Source organism: Augochlora pura, chromosome 7, assembly GCF_028453695.1.
Source record: "Augochlora pura isolate Apur16 chromosome 7, APUR_v2.2.1, whole genome shotgun sequence".
NCBI classification, from domain to species: domain Eukaryota; kingdom Metazoa; phylum Arthropoda; class Insecta; order Hymenoptera; family Halictidae; genus Augochlora; species Augochlora pura.
Genome location: NC_135778.1, coordinates 18770887 through 18785432, shown reverse-complemented (window position 1 = coordinate 18785432; position 14546 = coordinate 18770887). Strand labels below are relative to the sequence as shown.

The 14546-nt window shown below is 43.6% G+C and overlaps 2 protein-coding genes across 2 annotated transcripts; one reads left to right on the top strand and one right to left on the bottom strand.

Moving 5' to 3' along the window:
* Positions 1-276: 276 nt before the first annotated feature.
* LOC144473621 (uncharacterized) lies at positions 277-843 on the bottom strand. Its single transcript, XM_078187662.1, has one exon. The coding sequence runs from the start codon at positions 841-843 to the stop codon at positions 277-279; it is 567 nt and encodes a 188-aa protein (XP_078043788.1).
* Positions 844-10169: 9326 nt separating this feature from the next.
* LOC144473144 (sodium/potassium-transporting ATPase subunit beta-1-like) lies at positions 10170-13372 on the top strand. The gene is made up of 8 exons (XM_078186764.1): positions 10170-10305; positions 11116-11307; positions 11415-11531; positions 11701-11873; positions 12051-12146; positions 12307-12472; positions 13097-13186; positions 13277-13372. Exons 1-8 carry the CDS (start codon positions 10170-10172, stop codon positions 13282-13284), a joined length of 978 nt encoding a protein of 325 aa, XP_078042890.1. The 3' UTR covers positions 13285-13372.
* Positions 13373-14546: the final 1174 nt, after the last annotated feature.

The window sequence follows — 14546 nt, the reverse complement described above, 5'->3', positions numbered from 1 at the left end:
AACGACTGCCCGGTTCATTTCCTGACATCGAGTTCCAATTGCACGGTGGAATACACCGGTTCGCATTCGCTCCCCAACGCCAATGGTAAAAACATTTACCCTGCATCTGTTCCACGCGTCTTCGCGACACGGAGCGTTGACTCGGCTCCCGACGGGCAGGCGATCGAAGGCGATACCGGCGATCGAAACGCGAAGCACGTTCACCGCCAATCAACTCGTGTCGAATCGCCGCAATCTCCTGCTGAAATGACAGACTGATTTGTGCCATTTTTAAATTTATGAGTGCCTCGAGGTCTTGAGGCGCGTTGCTCGGTGCGCGGTAAATGCCGACGCCTCCGCTACCTGGATCCGGGGGCCCATCGTCTCGGCTATCGCATCCGCCAGGTCGACCACTTTGTCCATTTCCGTGTCCTTCTGTGTCGCTAAGATTACCTGCATACCACTAGGCAACCTACTCATCCACAGCGTACGCAAAATACTATCTGACACGTTGTTGCCAGCCAGACCGCGTAGATGTCGAAGAAATTGAGAAGGCTTCCTGTCTCCCATTTCCTCTGATTCCAGCAAACGTCGCGTTTTCTGCTCTTGCGACGAAATGAGCCTTCGAATGAGTTCCGTTTTTAACCTCTGGTACTGTCCAGTATTTGGCGGGTTCATTATAACGTCGCGGACTTCCGCGGCGTACACCGGGTTCAACGTTCCCAAAACATACCCGAATTTTGTGGCCTCGGTCGTAATCCCCGATGCCTCGAAACTGCGTTCGACCCTCGAACTCGGGTATCCGAACAGACACTCGCGACACCGATGCTTCCGCGGACGCGCCTTGCGGGTACGACGCACCATCGTTAGGTGTAGTCATATTTAACTTTACTGTTTTTCTTTTATTGTCACTGTTTATTAAAATGCACTTGTACACTGTTATTCGCACGATCACGTCGGAGTCACCAATTGATGTGGTAGGGGGGAAATAACCACTCTTCTATCACACTCTGCGTGTTCAAAACGAAACTTTATTCTTTTTAATTAGCGCGTGTAAGGTCCGGACTCGACGCGAGCTGACGACCAAGTGGCCGAGCTTTTCGCCCGCGTTTCTCGGATTCGCGCCCGATCGTCTCTTGGTTAAGAAACGCCGATCGGGCGCCTCGTGCCTCCGGTGCGTATGCCCTCGCCGGGTCTCCGACCGCACGTATAGTAACATGCTACAATGTTGCACGACAAGAGAGTTTGTTGCAGTTCTACGGCTGCTACAGAACAATCGCCTGGAGTTTCTACCGATGGGGTTTATGACACGGACGCGAGGAAGGTTATTTTTGAGAAGAAGACCCTTTATGACACGTAATGATTATTGAGGAAGACGGAAATTAAATTAGCATGCTTCTGGTCGCCAGATGTAAAAAGGGTCTTCTAACCCTATTCTAAGTTAAGATTTCTAAGAGAACTTCCTAATAGCATTTTTGAAGCCCACAGCTGGGACGTGCCGTAAATCGGGTAATCCGAAGGGTCACACTACTCGAGTACGCGACGGTACCGTAACTGTCGAAGGCTGACCTGGACGATTTCCCGTAGCACCTTTAACGTCATAAATTACACATACAACATCTTCGCACGCGACAAGATTGAGTCACCAAGTCAACGAAGGCACACTGATTGGTACTATGCAGCAGTAGGTAAAACCCAATCAGTGTCCTTACATATCGAATTGCAAGTTCTCACGGAACCCCCAAAAAAGGCAGAAAAGCCCCCCCCCCCGAACGGATCCTAATTCGACGACGATCGAGTCGAACGATTCGTCTTCACTTCAGCTTAAGTCTACAACCACGATTCAACCAGTCCACATCAAGGGACTCTACAAACAGTCGACAACCAGTCGACATCACACAATCTCCAACGGTCGAGATATACACAACACAATCTCCAACGGTCGAAATATACACAACCTCCAGCAGTCGAGGTCCACATACGTTCGTCCAAGGTCTCCAGCAGTCGAGACATAATTCTACCTCCAGCAGTCGAGGAAACAACAACATAGTACGCGCAACCACTGCTCTACCATTTGAATCCGTTACCCAATATTAATTTGGCGGGTAATATATCGGCGACACCGGCATCACGCGTCCTCCAACGGTTCAATCCGGGCCTTATAACCCCGGAAGGGTGGAGATACCACCCACGCGTCGATACTGTAGTGCTCGCATCGCAATTCAATGGACCTCCTTGAGAGATAATTCGGTTTAGCTGACTGTAATCCCGTGGCCACACCAATGAACAAAAACACAGTTTTGAACAAAGCAAAGGTTGATGGAAGTCAGAGAATGTCATATCGCGAATTAATCGCGGCACGTATGTACTTGGCGGTCGCTACCAGACCGGATATAGCAGATGCTGTCAGCGCTCTAGCCCAGTTTAACGACTGTTACGGAAACGAGCATTGGGCAATAGCGAAGATGGTCTTAAGGTACTTTAAAGGCGCAATTAATTATTAAATTGATTTTAGGGATTCGGATGAGGGTGCATTGGAATATGTAGATGCCGATTGAGGAAGGTGCCAGGTGGACAGAAGATCGTACACTGGGTACGTAATCCAGTTTTCGCAAGGTCCTGTAACCTGGGTGTCGAGGCCTGCTCGTCGGGTTTATGTCAGTGGCCGTGCGCTCGGGATGGTCGAAATTGGCTACGGTGTGGGCCTGTCACCCGCGCTTCCAGAGAACAGTAGTTTCGACCGGTCCCGAGACGCATGGCTCATCTTCATCGTTTTACTACTATAACCGGGCCATAAACCCTGGGTCCTCGGCAACGTACTTGGGAGAGTCGCGGAAATACGTCACGTTTGGGATCAGCACTTAGCAAGCTGCAACGCAGATGTTGGGAAATTCCGGAAGGCCGCATTTCGGATTGGGACTTTTTTGGAAGCGTCCGCGGTGCCCCCTCCTAGGTCCCAAACGTTGTCTGGTGGGAAGCTTTGAGCCAATCCTTGTGGAACACTTGTGGATTGGGCGACTCTCCTCAGTGCCCACCCCCCTAGTTTGAGATGGTAGGGAGGCCCGGCGACTATATCAAGGGTGGAAGTCCGGGCCTCGTCTAGTTAGAGTTATAGTTACGTAGTTACCCAGTTCACGCTAGTTACGCTAGTTGCATAGTCAGTTTGTATATACTTCGCTCATTAACGACACTATTGCTCTGAGTCGGCCCTCAGAGTAGATAGTCCCCATACAATCAATTTGTTGGTGACGTACTGGATTGTTATTAGATAAATACAGTTGTTAGCAAAACTTGTTGTCCATTTGTTTTTCTCCTGTTAGGGGAGGTGGTCCTTCGAGTAGTAAATAGTACAGTTGGTCCGCACACGGTCGTGCAAGTACATCCAATGCTCGAACAATCGAAAGATTAACCACGAGCCCAAACATTGTGGTCCTTCGAGCCACTTGCAGGTAGCCGTCCACTCCTTGATGGTGGGGATGCGAGCCGGGATTTTCCACTCCGTCGTCATGAATTTCTCGACTTCCTCCTCTAGAAGGCTCAGATATTCGTGTTCTCCTAACGGCCCCCCTAATATCAGTTGGCTTCAGCTAGCATGTCGCCTGGATCCTTATACGATAGGAATCCAAACCCTAGCTCCCAGTAACAAAACTCCCTCCAGTAGGGACGGACCTCAGGCCCTTCCATCTTATACTGCCCGGTTTCAATCTTCAGGAGTTTTTGAAGGCCATGACGACAACACCTAGGGACACTTCTTTTTAGCTGACAAAATCGGTCTAAGATTGCATCGCCTACGCGGGGGAATGCTGTTCTCCATATTAAGTGCACGTGAACTTCAAACACGCCTTTGCCGAGTACGCACCCCCCACAGGGGGCATGGTCCACGATCGGTTTCTTAAGTTGTAAGAGAAACTCGTTGTACTGCATACCCCAGCCAGGCACCCCGCAACCGCAATTTAAGTCCTCTCCCATCTCGGTTATAACTTCGGTCACTTTTTCGTCTCTCTTAAGCGTAAATAGGGCGGGCGTCCATCCCGGTTCGGGGATGATCATTCCCCTCCCAACCCAGTCGTCACGGTGGTGGTGCTTTAGTGCCTCTCTACCGCAACTGCACCCCCCACCTTCACGCCATGCTCCTCCAGAACCTCCGGCCTGGGCTGGGGCCTAGTTGTCTCAATACGTTGCGCACCACCCCTCACTGCTTCCTGGACTTCCAACTCGGGTCTATCCCGACCCAGTTTCTCCCCCTGATTGAGACGCTGATCTTGCTCGTGCCCCAACGGCCCCGCATCTTCGTGATTGCGGTGAATTCTACTCTCTGCCGTATAAGCAGCCTTGAGACGTTCGATCTCCATTGTGAGACGAGTTACTTCTGTCTGGGGGTCCGAAGCGGGCGCTGCCCGGCCCCCATCCTCTTTTCCTGGCTCAGCACGTCTGGCAGACCATTTCTTCAATTAGTCGGGGTTAAACCCTACTGATCGTCCGATATAATGCTGGACGATGCCAGTGGCTTTTTCGTCCCGCTCTCCCTAGAGTATCACTGTCCCGTCGTTAAATTGGGTCCCCATGAGAACCCCTGCGGTGGTATAACTAGTGTTTTGAGTTCTTCGGTGCCCATAATCTTTGATTCGTATGGGCACCCCCCGTCGCCAAGAATCTATGGGCACAGTTGGACTACTGTGGTCGTCCCAGCTTTGTTGCCAGGTCATGTGTCCCCCCGCCGAGTAATCGACAATCCAACCCACCCCCGTTAACTATTCATTCAGAGGATGAGTTCTGTAAGATAGACCCCAATCACGCGCCTCGATGTCATTGTCGAGGCCCGCTTGACGGTTTATGGCGGTGACCGCGCGCTCGGGACGGTTGAAATTGGCTACGGTGTGGGCCTATCACCCGCGCTTTCGGGAAATAGTATTTTCGGCCGGTCTCGAGGCGCATGGCTCACCGTAAGTGTTTTACCAGTATTACCGGCCATAAATCCATGGGTCCTCGGCAAGGGACTTGGGAGAGTCGCGAAAGTCGGACACGGACTTAGCAAGCTGCAACGCACATGTTGGGGAATTCCGGAGGCCCGCATTTCGGAACGGGACTCTTCTGGGAGCGTCCGCGGCACCCCCTCCTCGGTCCCAAACGTTGTCCGAGGGAAAGTCTAGTTTCCTTGTCGGAAACTTGCGGATTGGGCGACTCTCCTCGGTACCCACCTCCTAGTTAAGATGGTAGGGAGGCCCGCGGACTATATTAAGGGTGGAAGTCCGGGCCTCGTCTAGTTCGTTACAAAGTTAGTTAGTTACACACATAGTTTGTCAATCGGTTGGAGACGTACGTCAATTTGTTGGTGACGTATTCGTCTCGTTATAGTTACTCGTTACATAGTTCAAGTTTGTCATAGTCCCCATACGTCAATTTGTTGGTGGCGTACTGGGTTGTTGTTATTAAATACAGTTGTTAACAGAAAACTTGTCCATTTTGTTTTCCTCCTGCTAGGGGAGGTGGTCCTTCGAGCTAGTAAATATTACAGTTGGTCGGCACAGGTCGTGCAAGTTTCTCACAGTGCTCGAACAATCGCAAGATTAATCACGAGCCCCGTACAGTCATTCATGTCTATTATCATCAGGGCGAACTTGAGCGTTGGATCGTCTTCATCCTGTTGAACCTGGACGCAGCATCGGCTACTCCAACTAGCCGGTATCGTGTTATAGGTAGATTGGCTGCCAGGCCGTCCACTTGGATACACAGTTGCTGCCATTCCGCGTTGAGAGCGCTCCGCCAGAACGAGCTAGGGTCCTCACGCCCGTTACCGCTCCTCCTGCGTGTATATTAACAGTCCACGCCCACTTAACCATGTCGGTGATGAAGTGGCGTGCAAACCAATCCGTGGTCGACCCCTCCCCTTGGACGGAGTCATGTATCAAGAGTGCCCAGTATTTAAGTGCCGCTGCTTCCTCCTCAGGGAACGCAATGCGGACTCAATCCTTCCACCCTCAAAGACACGCATAAATCAACAACCAACCAGACCCTGAGCGAAGACTCCCTTGCGGGAGCCCTCTCCCTGTACAAAGAGCTAGCCACTCTTTGTGACTTCAAACTAATGATCCAAGCAGCCAAAACCCTCATATCAAAACTCAGGAATTGTAAAACACAGATCGAGCGCATGGAAGCGTTCGTAGAAGTTGCTCTCTCCCTGGAATAATGGCTCACCTCCCCACCATTCTTCTATGGAACTCCGAGTCCCTCCTTCCCAAGAGACTCGAATTACTCCACGTTCTCCATAAGCACAATATCCACATCGCACTTATCACTGAAACCTGGCTTAACCCGTCCAAAAACCTCTCTTTCCCAGGATACCAACTCCTCAGAAAGGACCGCGACACCTCCCATGGAGGAGTTGCCATTCTAATTAGCAATAGCCTCCAATTCCAACTGCACGCTAACCCCACCACAAACCTTGAAGCCCTTTACATCAAACTCCACAACCCCTCACTTCACATTGGCGTAGTCTACATTCCCCCCGGCCACAAACTCACCCTCACCGAACTTGATCAAATCACAAACCTCCCGGGCAACTTCATTGTCGGAGGAGATATGAATGCTAAACACACATCCTGGAACAACTTCCAGAACAACGCTTCTGGAAACATCCTCTACAGGCACTCTTCCGCCTCCCCATACCTTGTCAACCACCCTGGCACGTTCACCTTTATCCCTCCTAATAACAAACTCCGTCCGTCCACTCTCGACCTATTTCTCATCAAACACCATCATACGTTCCACGCAGTAACAACAGACGACTTCTCCACGAGACACAGACCTGTCCTCCTCACACCCAAACCAGGTACTCTTCCACCTCCACGCACAATTCCCAGCATTGACTGGGACGCATATAAACAGTACACGAAGACTCACAGACTCAAAACCTCCTTCAACACAACAACCCAAATAGACAGTGCCATCACTAATCTCCAGGCCTACCTTCTAGCCTGTGTCAAGAAAGCCTCAACCCAGTATATACCGCACAAAAACCACATAGACACCTCCTCAGACACGGTCCTCATAAACCTCATTAAAGCCAGACGTAAAGCTAGAAAACATTGGCAGCGTCATGGACTCCACTACTACAAAGACTTAGCCAAACTTCTCACCTCGCAAATCACCACAAGGATAGCCAGGATTAGAAGCAATGCCTGGGAAAATAAGATCCGTAAACAAACCAAACCTGACCCTACCTTCTGGGCTAACCACCGGACCCTGACAGGGAAAAAACTACGCATCCCCCCACTTATACACAACAACACCACTTACACCACTGACCTTGACAAAGCCAACCACCTATGCAAGTCCTTCCAACTCACACACAATAACTCCACCTCCGCCCACTCCAACTATGACCCAATAATCAATTCTTTCATAACCAACACACTAGACGCAAACACTCCCCCAACAGCCACAGCCTACCATGACTTCCATGTTCCGCTACCCATAGTTCACAAAGCAATATTAGCACAGAGGGACAATAAAACCCCTGGCTACGATCGAATCACCCCACCCACACTCAAATACGCATCACCAAAAATAGTTCTCCAGCTGTACTACATCTTTAACTACTCAATAAAATTGCAGTACTTCCCTAATGCCTGGAAAATAGCTAGGATTGTCCCTATACCCAAACCAGGCAAAGACCGCAAATCTCCTGAAAACTACAGACCCATCAGCCTACTCCCTGTCATAGGCAAAATCTTCGAAAAATGCATACACATCTGGTTAACCAACACCTTAAGCGCCACTCAAACGCTCATCCCCCAACAATTTGGCTTCAGAGCTCAACACTCCACCACCCACCAGCTAATTAGAGTCGCACAACTCCTTACCCATGAACGTAACACCAATCGCACCTCTGCTATGATACTCTTCGACCTTACCAAAGCTTTTGACACGGTGTGGTCAGAAGCCCTACTCTTCAAACTGCATAAGCTCTCCCTCCCAAGAACCTTCATCAAACTCATTCAATCATACCTCCACAACAGGCACATATTCGTCACAATCACAGGATCCTCCTCTGAACTCCTACCAATAACAGCAGGAGTCCCCCAAGGCTCCATACTTGGCCCTCTCCTCTTCAACCTCTTCATAAACGATATCCCAACGGCCAGGGACTGCCACCTTGCACTATATGCTGACGACACCACACTCATCTCCTCCTCCTGGTCCTCGCTCACCCTACACTCCAGGCTGCAAGAATACATCAACACAGTATCCACCTACTTTGATAACTGGAAACTAAAGCTCAACCCAATCAAAACTAAAGCCATATGCTTCCCAAGAAAAGGTTCTGCACCCATCAACACCCCTTTATTCGTAGATGGACACCCAGTACCATGGTCCACCCAGGTCACATACCTAGGAATAGTTTTCGATCACAAACTCAGCTGGACTCCAGCAGTACTCGACAGGATAAATAAAGCCAAAAAAGCAGCAGCTTCCATACACTCCCTCATATCGCGTGGCTCGATAATAAAACAAAGTCTCAGGCTCATACTTTACAAATCCTGTCTCAGGCCGGTTCTCACCTACGGTGCACATATCTGGTGCACCGCCCCCAGATCCACTCTTAAGAACCTGCAAATTTATCAAAATAAATTACTCAAAATAATTACAGACAAACCGCCAAGATATCACACAAACCAACTTCACCTTGAAACCAACATTGAACTTATCTCGACACACATTATTACACTCATCTCCAGATACAACGTCTGCCAACACTCTAACCCACTCATCCGAGTCACCGGTCTCTACGATCGAAACAGAATCCCCTACAAAATTAAAACCAAGTTTCCAATGGACATCACTAACCTCACATAACGCGACCATCTACCTTATCACCACACTCCTTTACCGACCACCCTAACCTCACTTTTAGTCCCTACCAACTCATGAACATCAAACCACACTAGGGGTTTTCTTTGAAAATTTTTTCCCCACGCCAACTTAACGACATCCTCAACCTAACCCCCCATGATGGTAATACCAAAACCCACACTCCTCAATCCCATACGGTAAGAGGGCTATCGCTCTCAGGCACGTTCTACCCAAACATCAACACACTTAACTATATAAAAGTGCCGCTGCTTCCTCCTCAGGGAACGCAATGCGGACCTGTTGAGCGGCCGATCGTTTCCATTCTTCGAACCACCGTCTCAAGAATCGCCCGCGCTCAAGTCCATCCAATCCACTGGCGCGGCATCGCGCAGATATCTGTGTGGGGTTTTCTTCGTTATATGTATCATAGTACGCAAAACCCGTTGCGACAGCGAGGGAGGCCATGTTACCCCACTCACCCACCCGGAGTAGAGGGTATCTACGCGCCTTCGACCTTCGGGCCAAGCGCTGGTCTAGGCCGTTGATGGCCGAGTGTCCCCCGTAACCAGGATAACTATCGTGGGTTAGACATACCGCCAGACAAAATCCTAGCCCTTTTAGGACGTCAGACGGTGCACCCAGGAACACGCTCTCGTTGTCCCCGCCATTATCGGTGCCTTTGACCCGCTGATGCCACCTTACGGTCAACGCGATGGTCAAAGAATTTACTTCCAGCCAATTGATTCCTTTGGGGAAGTACTGATTGGGTGTATACAGTGAAGGCTTCTCTTAGGGAGCGAGAGACGCGAAGCATATCTGAAACCATAACATATGGGTCCATTCATGTCGTGCTCCGGGATGTTAGCATCCCGCGGCACTGCACCTCTATGATCAGCCCCGACAACCTTGAAGCTTTTCCCTCCCATGTCGGCCGAACCGGTAGTTTTTGTTGGTACGACGAAGATAATCTTATCGGCTGGATCATGCATGTCGATCAAGCTAGACGTGTGCACATACCGTTCGTAACGGGGCCTTCTTCGCCCCGAACCCTTGTGGATTGGGCGACTCTCGTCAGTGCCCACCCACAAAAAGTTTATTTGCAATTATGTAATATTTACGATTGTGAGGTTATGGGGTTAAAACTATATTTCCGTAATGCGACGACGCGAATATTTGACAAAAGATTCTTCCATGCATTTCTATGTTAACTATTGTAAGATAAAATGACCTGTGGATAGGTAATCGAAACCGGAAACTACATAGAAACTAACTTCAAAGCATAGCACGTTAACCTTTGTTCAATTTCTGACACGACTTGGTAATATCAATTTTTAAATATGGTTATATTACACGATGATAACTATTATGAAAATCGAAAACCTGCGCCTGATTTAGGTACTTTGAAAAATTTCCTGCGATTTATCTGGAACGGAGACCGGAAAGCATTTCTTGATAGAACAGCGAAAGAATGGGGTAACATATTATATATATTTCGTTTATCACAATTGTCACATTAATTATATCTTGTTATTTTTGTATTTTTTGTTACTACAGTTTTCGGCTTGCAGAATGTTTAAATAATAAATAGCATACGAGACGATTGTTTGTACGATTTATAAGATACGTCTTTATAATATATACACAAATTTCAAATATTTATAGAATAACACAAATAATTACTTTAAAAAAGGAAACAGAATGAATGACTACAAAAAGTTGTAAGTTATTTTTGTAAAATGATTTTTAATGGGAACTTGTGATCTTAAAAATATTAGCTTTATTTATAATTTTTAAACATTCTGTTATGCATATACATCGCAATACTACTGTTTCTGTTATCTTCCTTCGAATGAGCTTTCTATTTCAATTTTCATTAACTTTTTACACGTGGATACTGTTGCATATTGGGAATTACATTTCCCACATTAATTTGTTAGATTTTCGACGTCACTACATATTTCTATATTTTTAATACTATAATAATACATTGTTATATCATTCAACAAATTCAAGATGTATTCGTCGTAAAAAACATTCGTAATTAAATGTTTAAAATATTTATTACAAATATTTATTAAAATTTAGATTTGACTTTCTTAATACTATAAGCTCCTACTATACACATGTACGATATAAGTATGGTAGACAATGCGAGGCATATAAACTTTGTACAAATAATTTTTGCTTTTTTCTTCTATTTCTGTAGCATACCTTCTATACTTTTATTACAAAATGAAATGTTATTTATTTATTGTAAACATGATACATCTTTTCAAATTTTAGTACAGTTAATAGTATTCTACATCTGTTTCTTCATTGTATTGGGAACAATATTTTCGATACAAATGGCAATCGCTATGAATTATGTTTCTCAGTTAGACAAACCATATTTTCAATATTTTGATTCATCTATGAGGTCTATGCCTGGAACAAATTTTGCACTCTTCCGATCACCTTTGAAATTTGGTAGTCCAGGTGAGCAGATTATGTTGTTAGGAATGTGACAGTAATACCAAAAGATTTTTGTAAGCAATTCTTTACCAAAATAGTTTGCAAATAGAATGAGTTAAATTTTTTTGAAGGTATTTCGTTTAAGCCGGCAAGCATTTCGTCAGTTTCGCCTATCATATCAGTAAGTCATGTTGTTGATAGAGCCAGACCAAAGAAACATGTTCGAGCTTTGACCAATTTTCTAAAAGGTACTTAAACCATTTATATTATATATATGCATGTTTTTGTTAGTGACAAATATACTTATATTCGGAAAATTTTCTCACAGAAACCTTACTGATTTCTGGATCAATATCCTGAAAATGCGTAGAAAGATGGTATTTTAGAAATTCTCATCATACTGATTTTTTATTTTAGAGTATAATAAAGATGTATCTAAATACGATGTGGATTGTCAAGATGACAATTTCCAATCGAATAATCCGCATAAACCGTGTTATTTCAACGTAAAAAGTCTCGGACCTTGTAGCAAGTACCCATATGGATATTCGAACCCGTTGCAACCTTGTGTTCTTGTGAAGTTCAATAAAGTAATGTTAGAGAAAAATCGTAGAACGTACAGTCAGTCCCATAAGTATTCGTACCCTCATTGCTTATAAGAGAAATCTGTTGAAATCAAGGGATACATGTAAAATTTTGCAATGGGTACAAATACTTATGGGGCTGACTATGTCACTGTATTTGTACTACATTTAAATGTCTTATAGCGATTCGACTGGGTACCCGATTATTATAATCAATCTTCTAGTTTGCCGGAAAATATACCAGCCGATTTGAAAAAAACAATACAAAAGTCAAAGAAGGTATGTTTACGCAAACGATTTATAATAAGAAAATAATAGATTTCAGTATAGTTTCGAATTGATATTTCTTCGTTTCATTTCAAATACAACTTTCCCAGGTGGGATGACATGTTGAAATACAAAGATTGAATATATTGATATACATAGGTACATATTTCAGTTTTACGTTTGGTTGTCTTGCGAAGGAGCGAACAATGTCGATAAAGAGCATATTGGAGAGATAGAATATATTCCAAGTCCTGGATTTCCAATTGAATATTTCCCGTTCACCGGCCAGCCAGATTATCTTCCGCCCATTGTTGCATTACATTTCAAAAGTTTATCACGTAAGACAAATTTCTAACACTGGAAAAAGTATTTGCATTTTCTAAGTGGGTAATTTTTATATAAAATTATATTTTACAAATATTAATAGATTCCATTTATTCTTAAATTATTTTCTGTGCTTTGACTTAATTGTATTTTCTGCGAGTTTACAGATTCCATTGATATAGATATTGATATAAAATTAGCTCTATTAACATCGCCAAAAATTACATAAAAAAAAGTTATACTATTTTAAAAACTTTCCGAATACTCTTTTTGCCCTCTCTATACATATCCATTTAAATAAAATTATGCGTCGGATATACCGCCACATAGCAGTAATAATAAACGTTTATTGTTATAATATTACCCCTATTTTTGATCTTGCTGAATAATAACAATCTGTGACAAATTTAATTTCATTTTAAAATCAGAATATGCTCTATTAAACAAACTGTTCATCATAGAAATAAATTTTTAAGTTATTTTTAATCATGGAGTATTTGATATAAGTTTTGCAACAGAAATATTGCTTAATAAGGTACTCGTAATGATGGCCTCATAGTCAAAATATAGAACGTATGGAAAATGTACTTTATATATACTGTAGTTAATTATATACGCTACGTTTTTAATCATTCCAGCATATAGACTAGTTACGGTCGAATGTAATTTATGGGCTTTCAATATCGAACAGCGATCTCGTTACTCGCTAGAGTTTCAAATAATAATAGGTAACGTCTTCGTTTGCAAAGATAATAGCTTTTAGAATTTTTGTTATGTATAGATACACAAAACGCTAATAAATATTCTTGTTATTACAGATAATTGAATTTAATATTTGATTTTCGTCTTGGAAAATTCAACGAATTATGAAATATTTATCGTTGGTTGTTTCGTTATAAAAATGTTGATACAAAAAGATAATGTAAATAAAACATCTGTATAAGTATTAACAGTGTTTATTTTTTGTAACTTTTTAGTAAACTTATGTAAACTGCACGAATATTAAATTCTGCATATAAGTGTATGTCATGAATACAATTTTTAGCAAACTGGTCAAAAGGCACTTTCAAAATTCTAATTTGACGATATGTTTATTAAAAAAGTCAAAGAACATTTTTTAAATTTATAATCTAAGACCATTTCTATCAAAGTAAATAATCACCCTCTGTTCACCAATTTACTGTTACGATTTTGTTATCAGTTAAAGAGTGTTCGTTGTTAATCAGTTAAAATGAATTGAAATTAACACGACTGTAAGAAATTACCGAGAGAAAATTATTCATACCGTATCATTTAGAATGATAAACACAACACTATGGAATCAGAACATCCTGATCAATGTAAACATTAAATCAGTCAGAATGTTAAAAACATTCTGTAGTGATATCAACCAGTTCTTCATTCTTTCGAAGTAGTTTTTTTTCAATTCGTCCCATAAATTCTCAATAGGGTAGAAATCCGATACCTGAGCTGGAGATTGCAATACTTTTGAAGAGTTACACTCCCAAAGAAAAAGATAGCACACTTTCTGTTTTCTTAAACAAGAATTGCGTTTATTTAACTGTCAGATCATCTTTTACCACGGCCCATCACGAAATGCGACAGATACCAATATCAAGAAACATTGAACACTGACTGACTAACTTCCTTAAACCTCGCGACATATTGAAGAAAATCAAAATAAACCTCGAGTGTGCTATCATTTTGTCTCTGTCTATTTATGTGTTTACATTCCTTCTAAGAGAATATCTCATAGAAATTTCAATATAGACAGTGTTTACATAGTAGTAGAAGGTAGTCTTTCTGTATCATTGGCACATTTCCTGTACCATAATTATAACACCAAATATGTATAGCACAATACGGGCCCTGTGTTTCGAAAATATCAATTCCCACATTTACAGTATTTTCGCGTAAAGTATTTTTTGTATATAATTATTGTACTGTAATTGTATGTTGTATATATTTTTAAATATATGTTTTCGTTCAAAATATTGTTGCTTTTAATTCTACACGTCAAGCGTACGAATACTTTTGTCCCCCGTCACATATAGTCTGCGAAGCGAGTGTTCTCTACATTTTCGTGCA

Coding starts and splice junctions, on each gene's coding strand:
- LOC144473621 (XM_078187662.1), bottom strand. CDS start 843: ATGGTGCGTCGTACCCGCAAGGCGCGTCCGCGGAAGCATCGGTGTCGC.
- LOC144473144 (XM_078186764.1), top strand. CDS start 10,170: ATGGTTATATTACACGATGATAACTATTATGAAAATCGAAAACCTGCG. Junction 11,874..12,050: donor TTCTTGTGAAGTTCAATAAA/GTAATGTTAGAG, acceptor AATGTCTTATAG/CGATTCGACTGGGTACCCGA. Junction 12,473..13,096: donor ACATTTCAAAAGTTTATCAC/GTAAGACAAATT, acceptor TAATCATTCCAG/CATATAGACTAGTTACGGTC.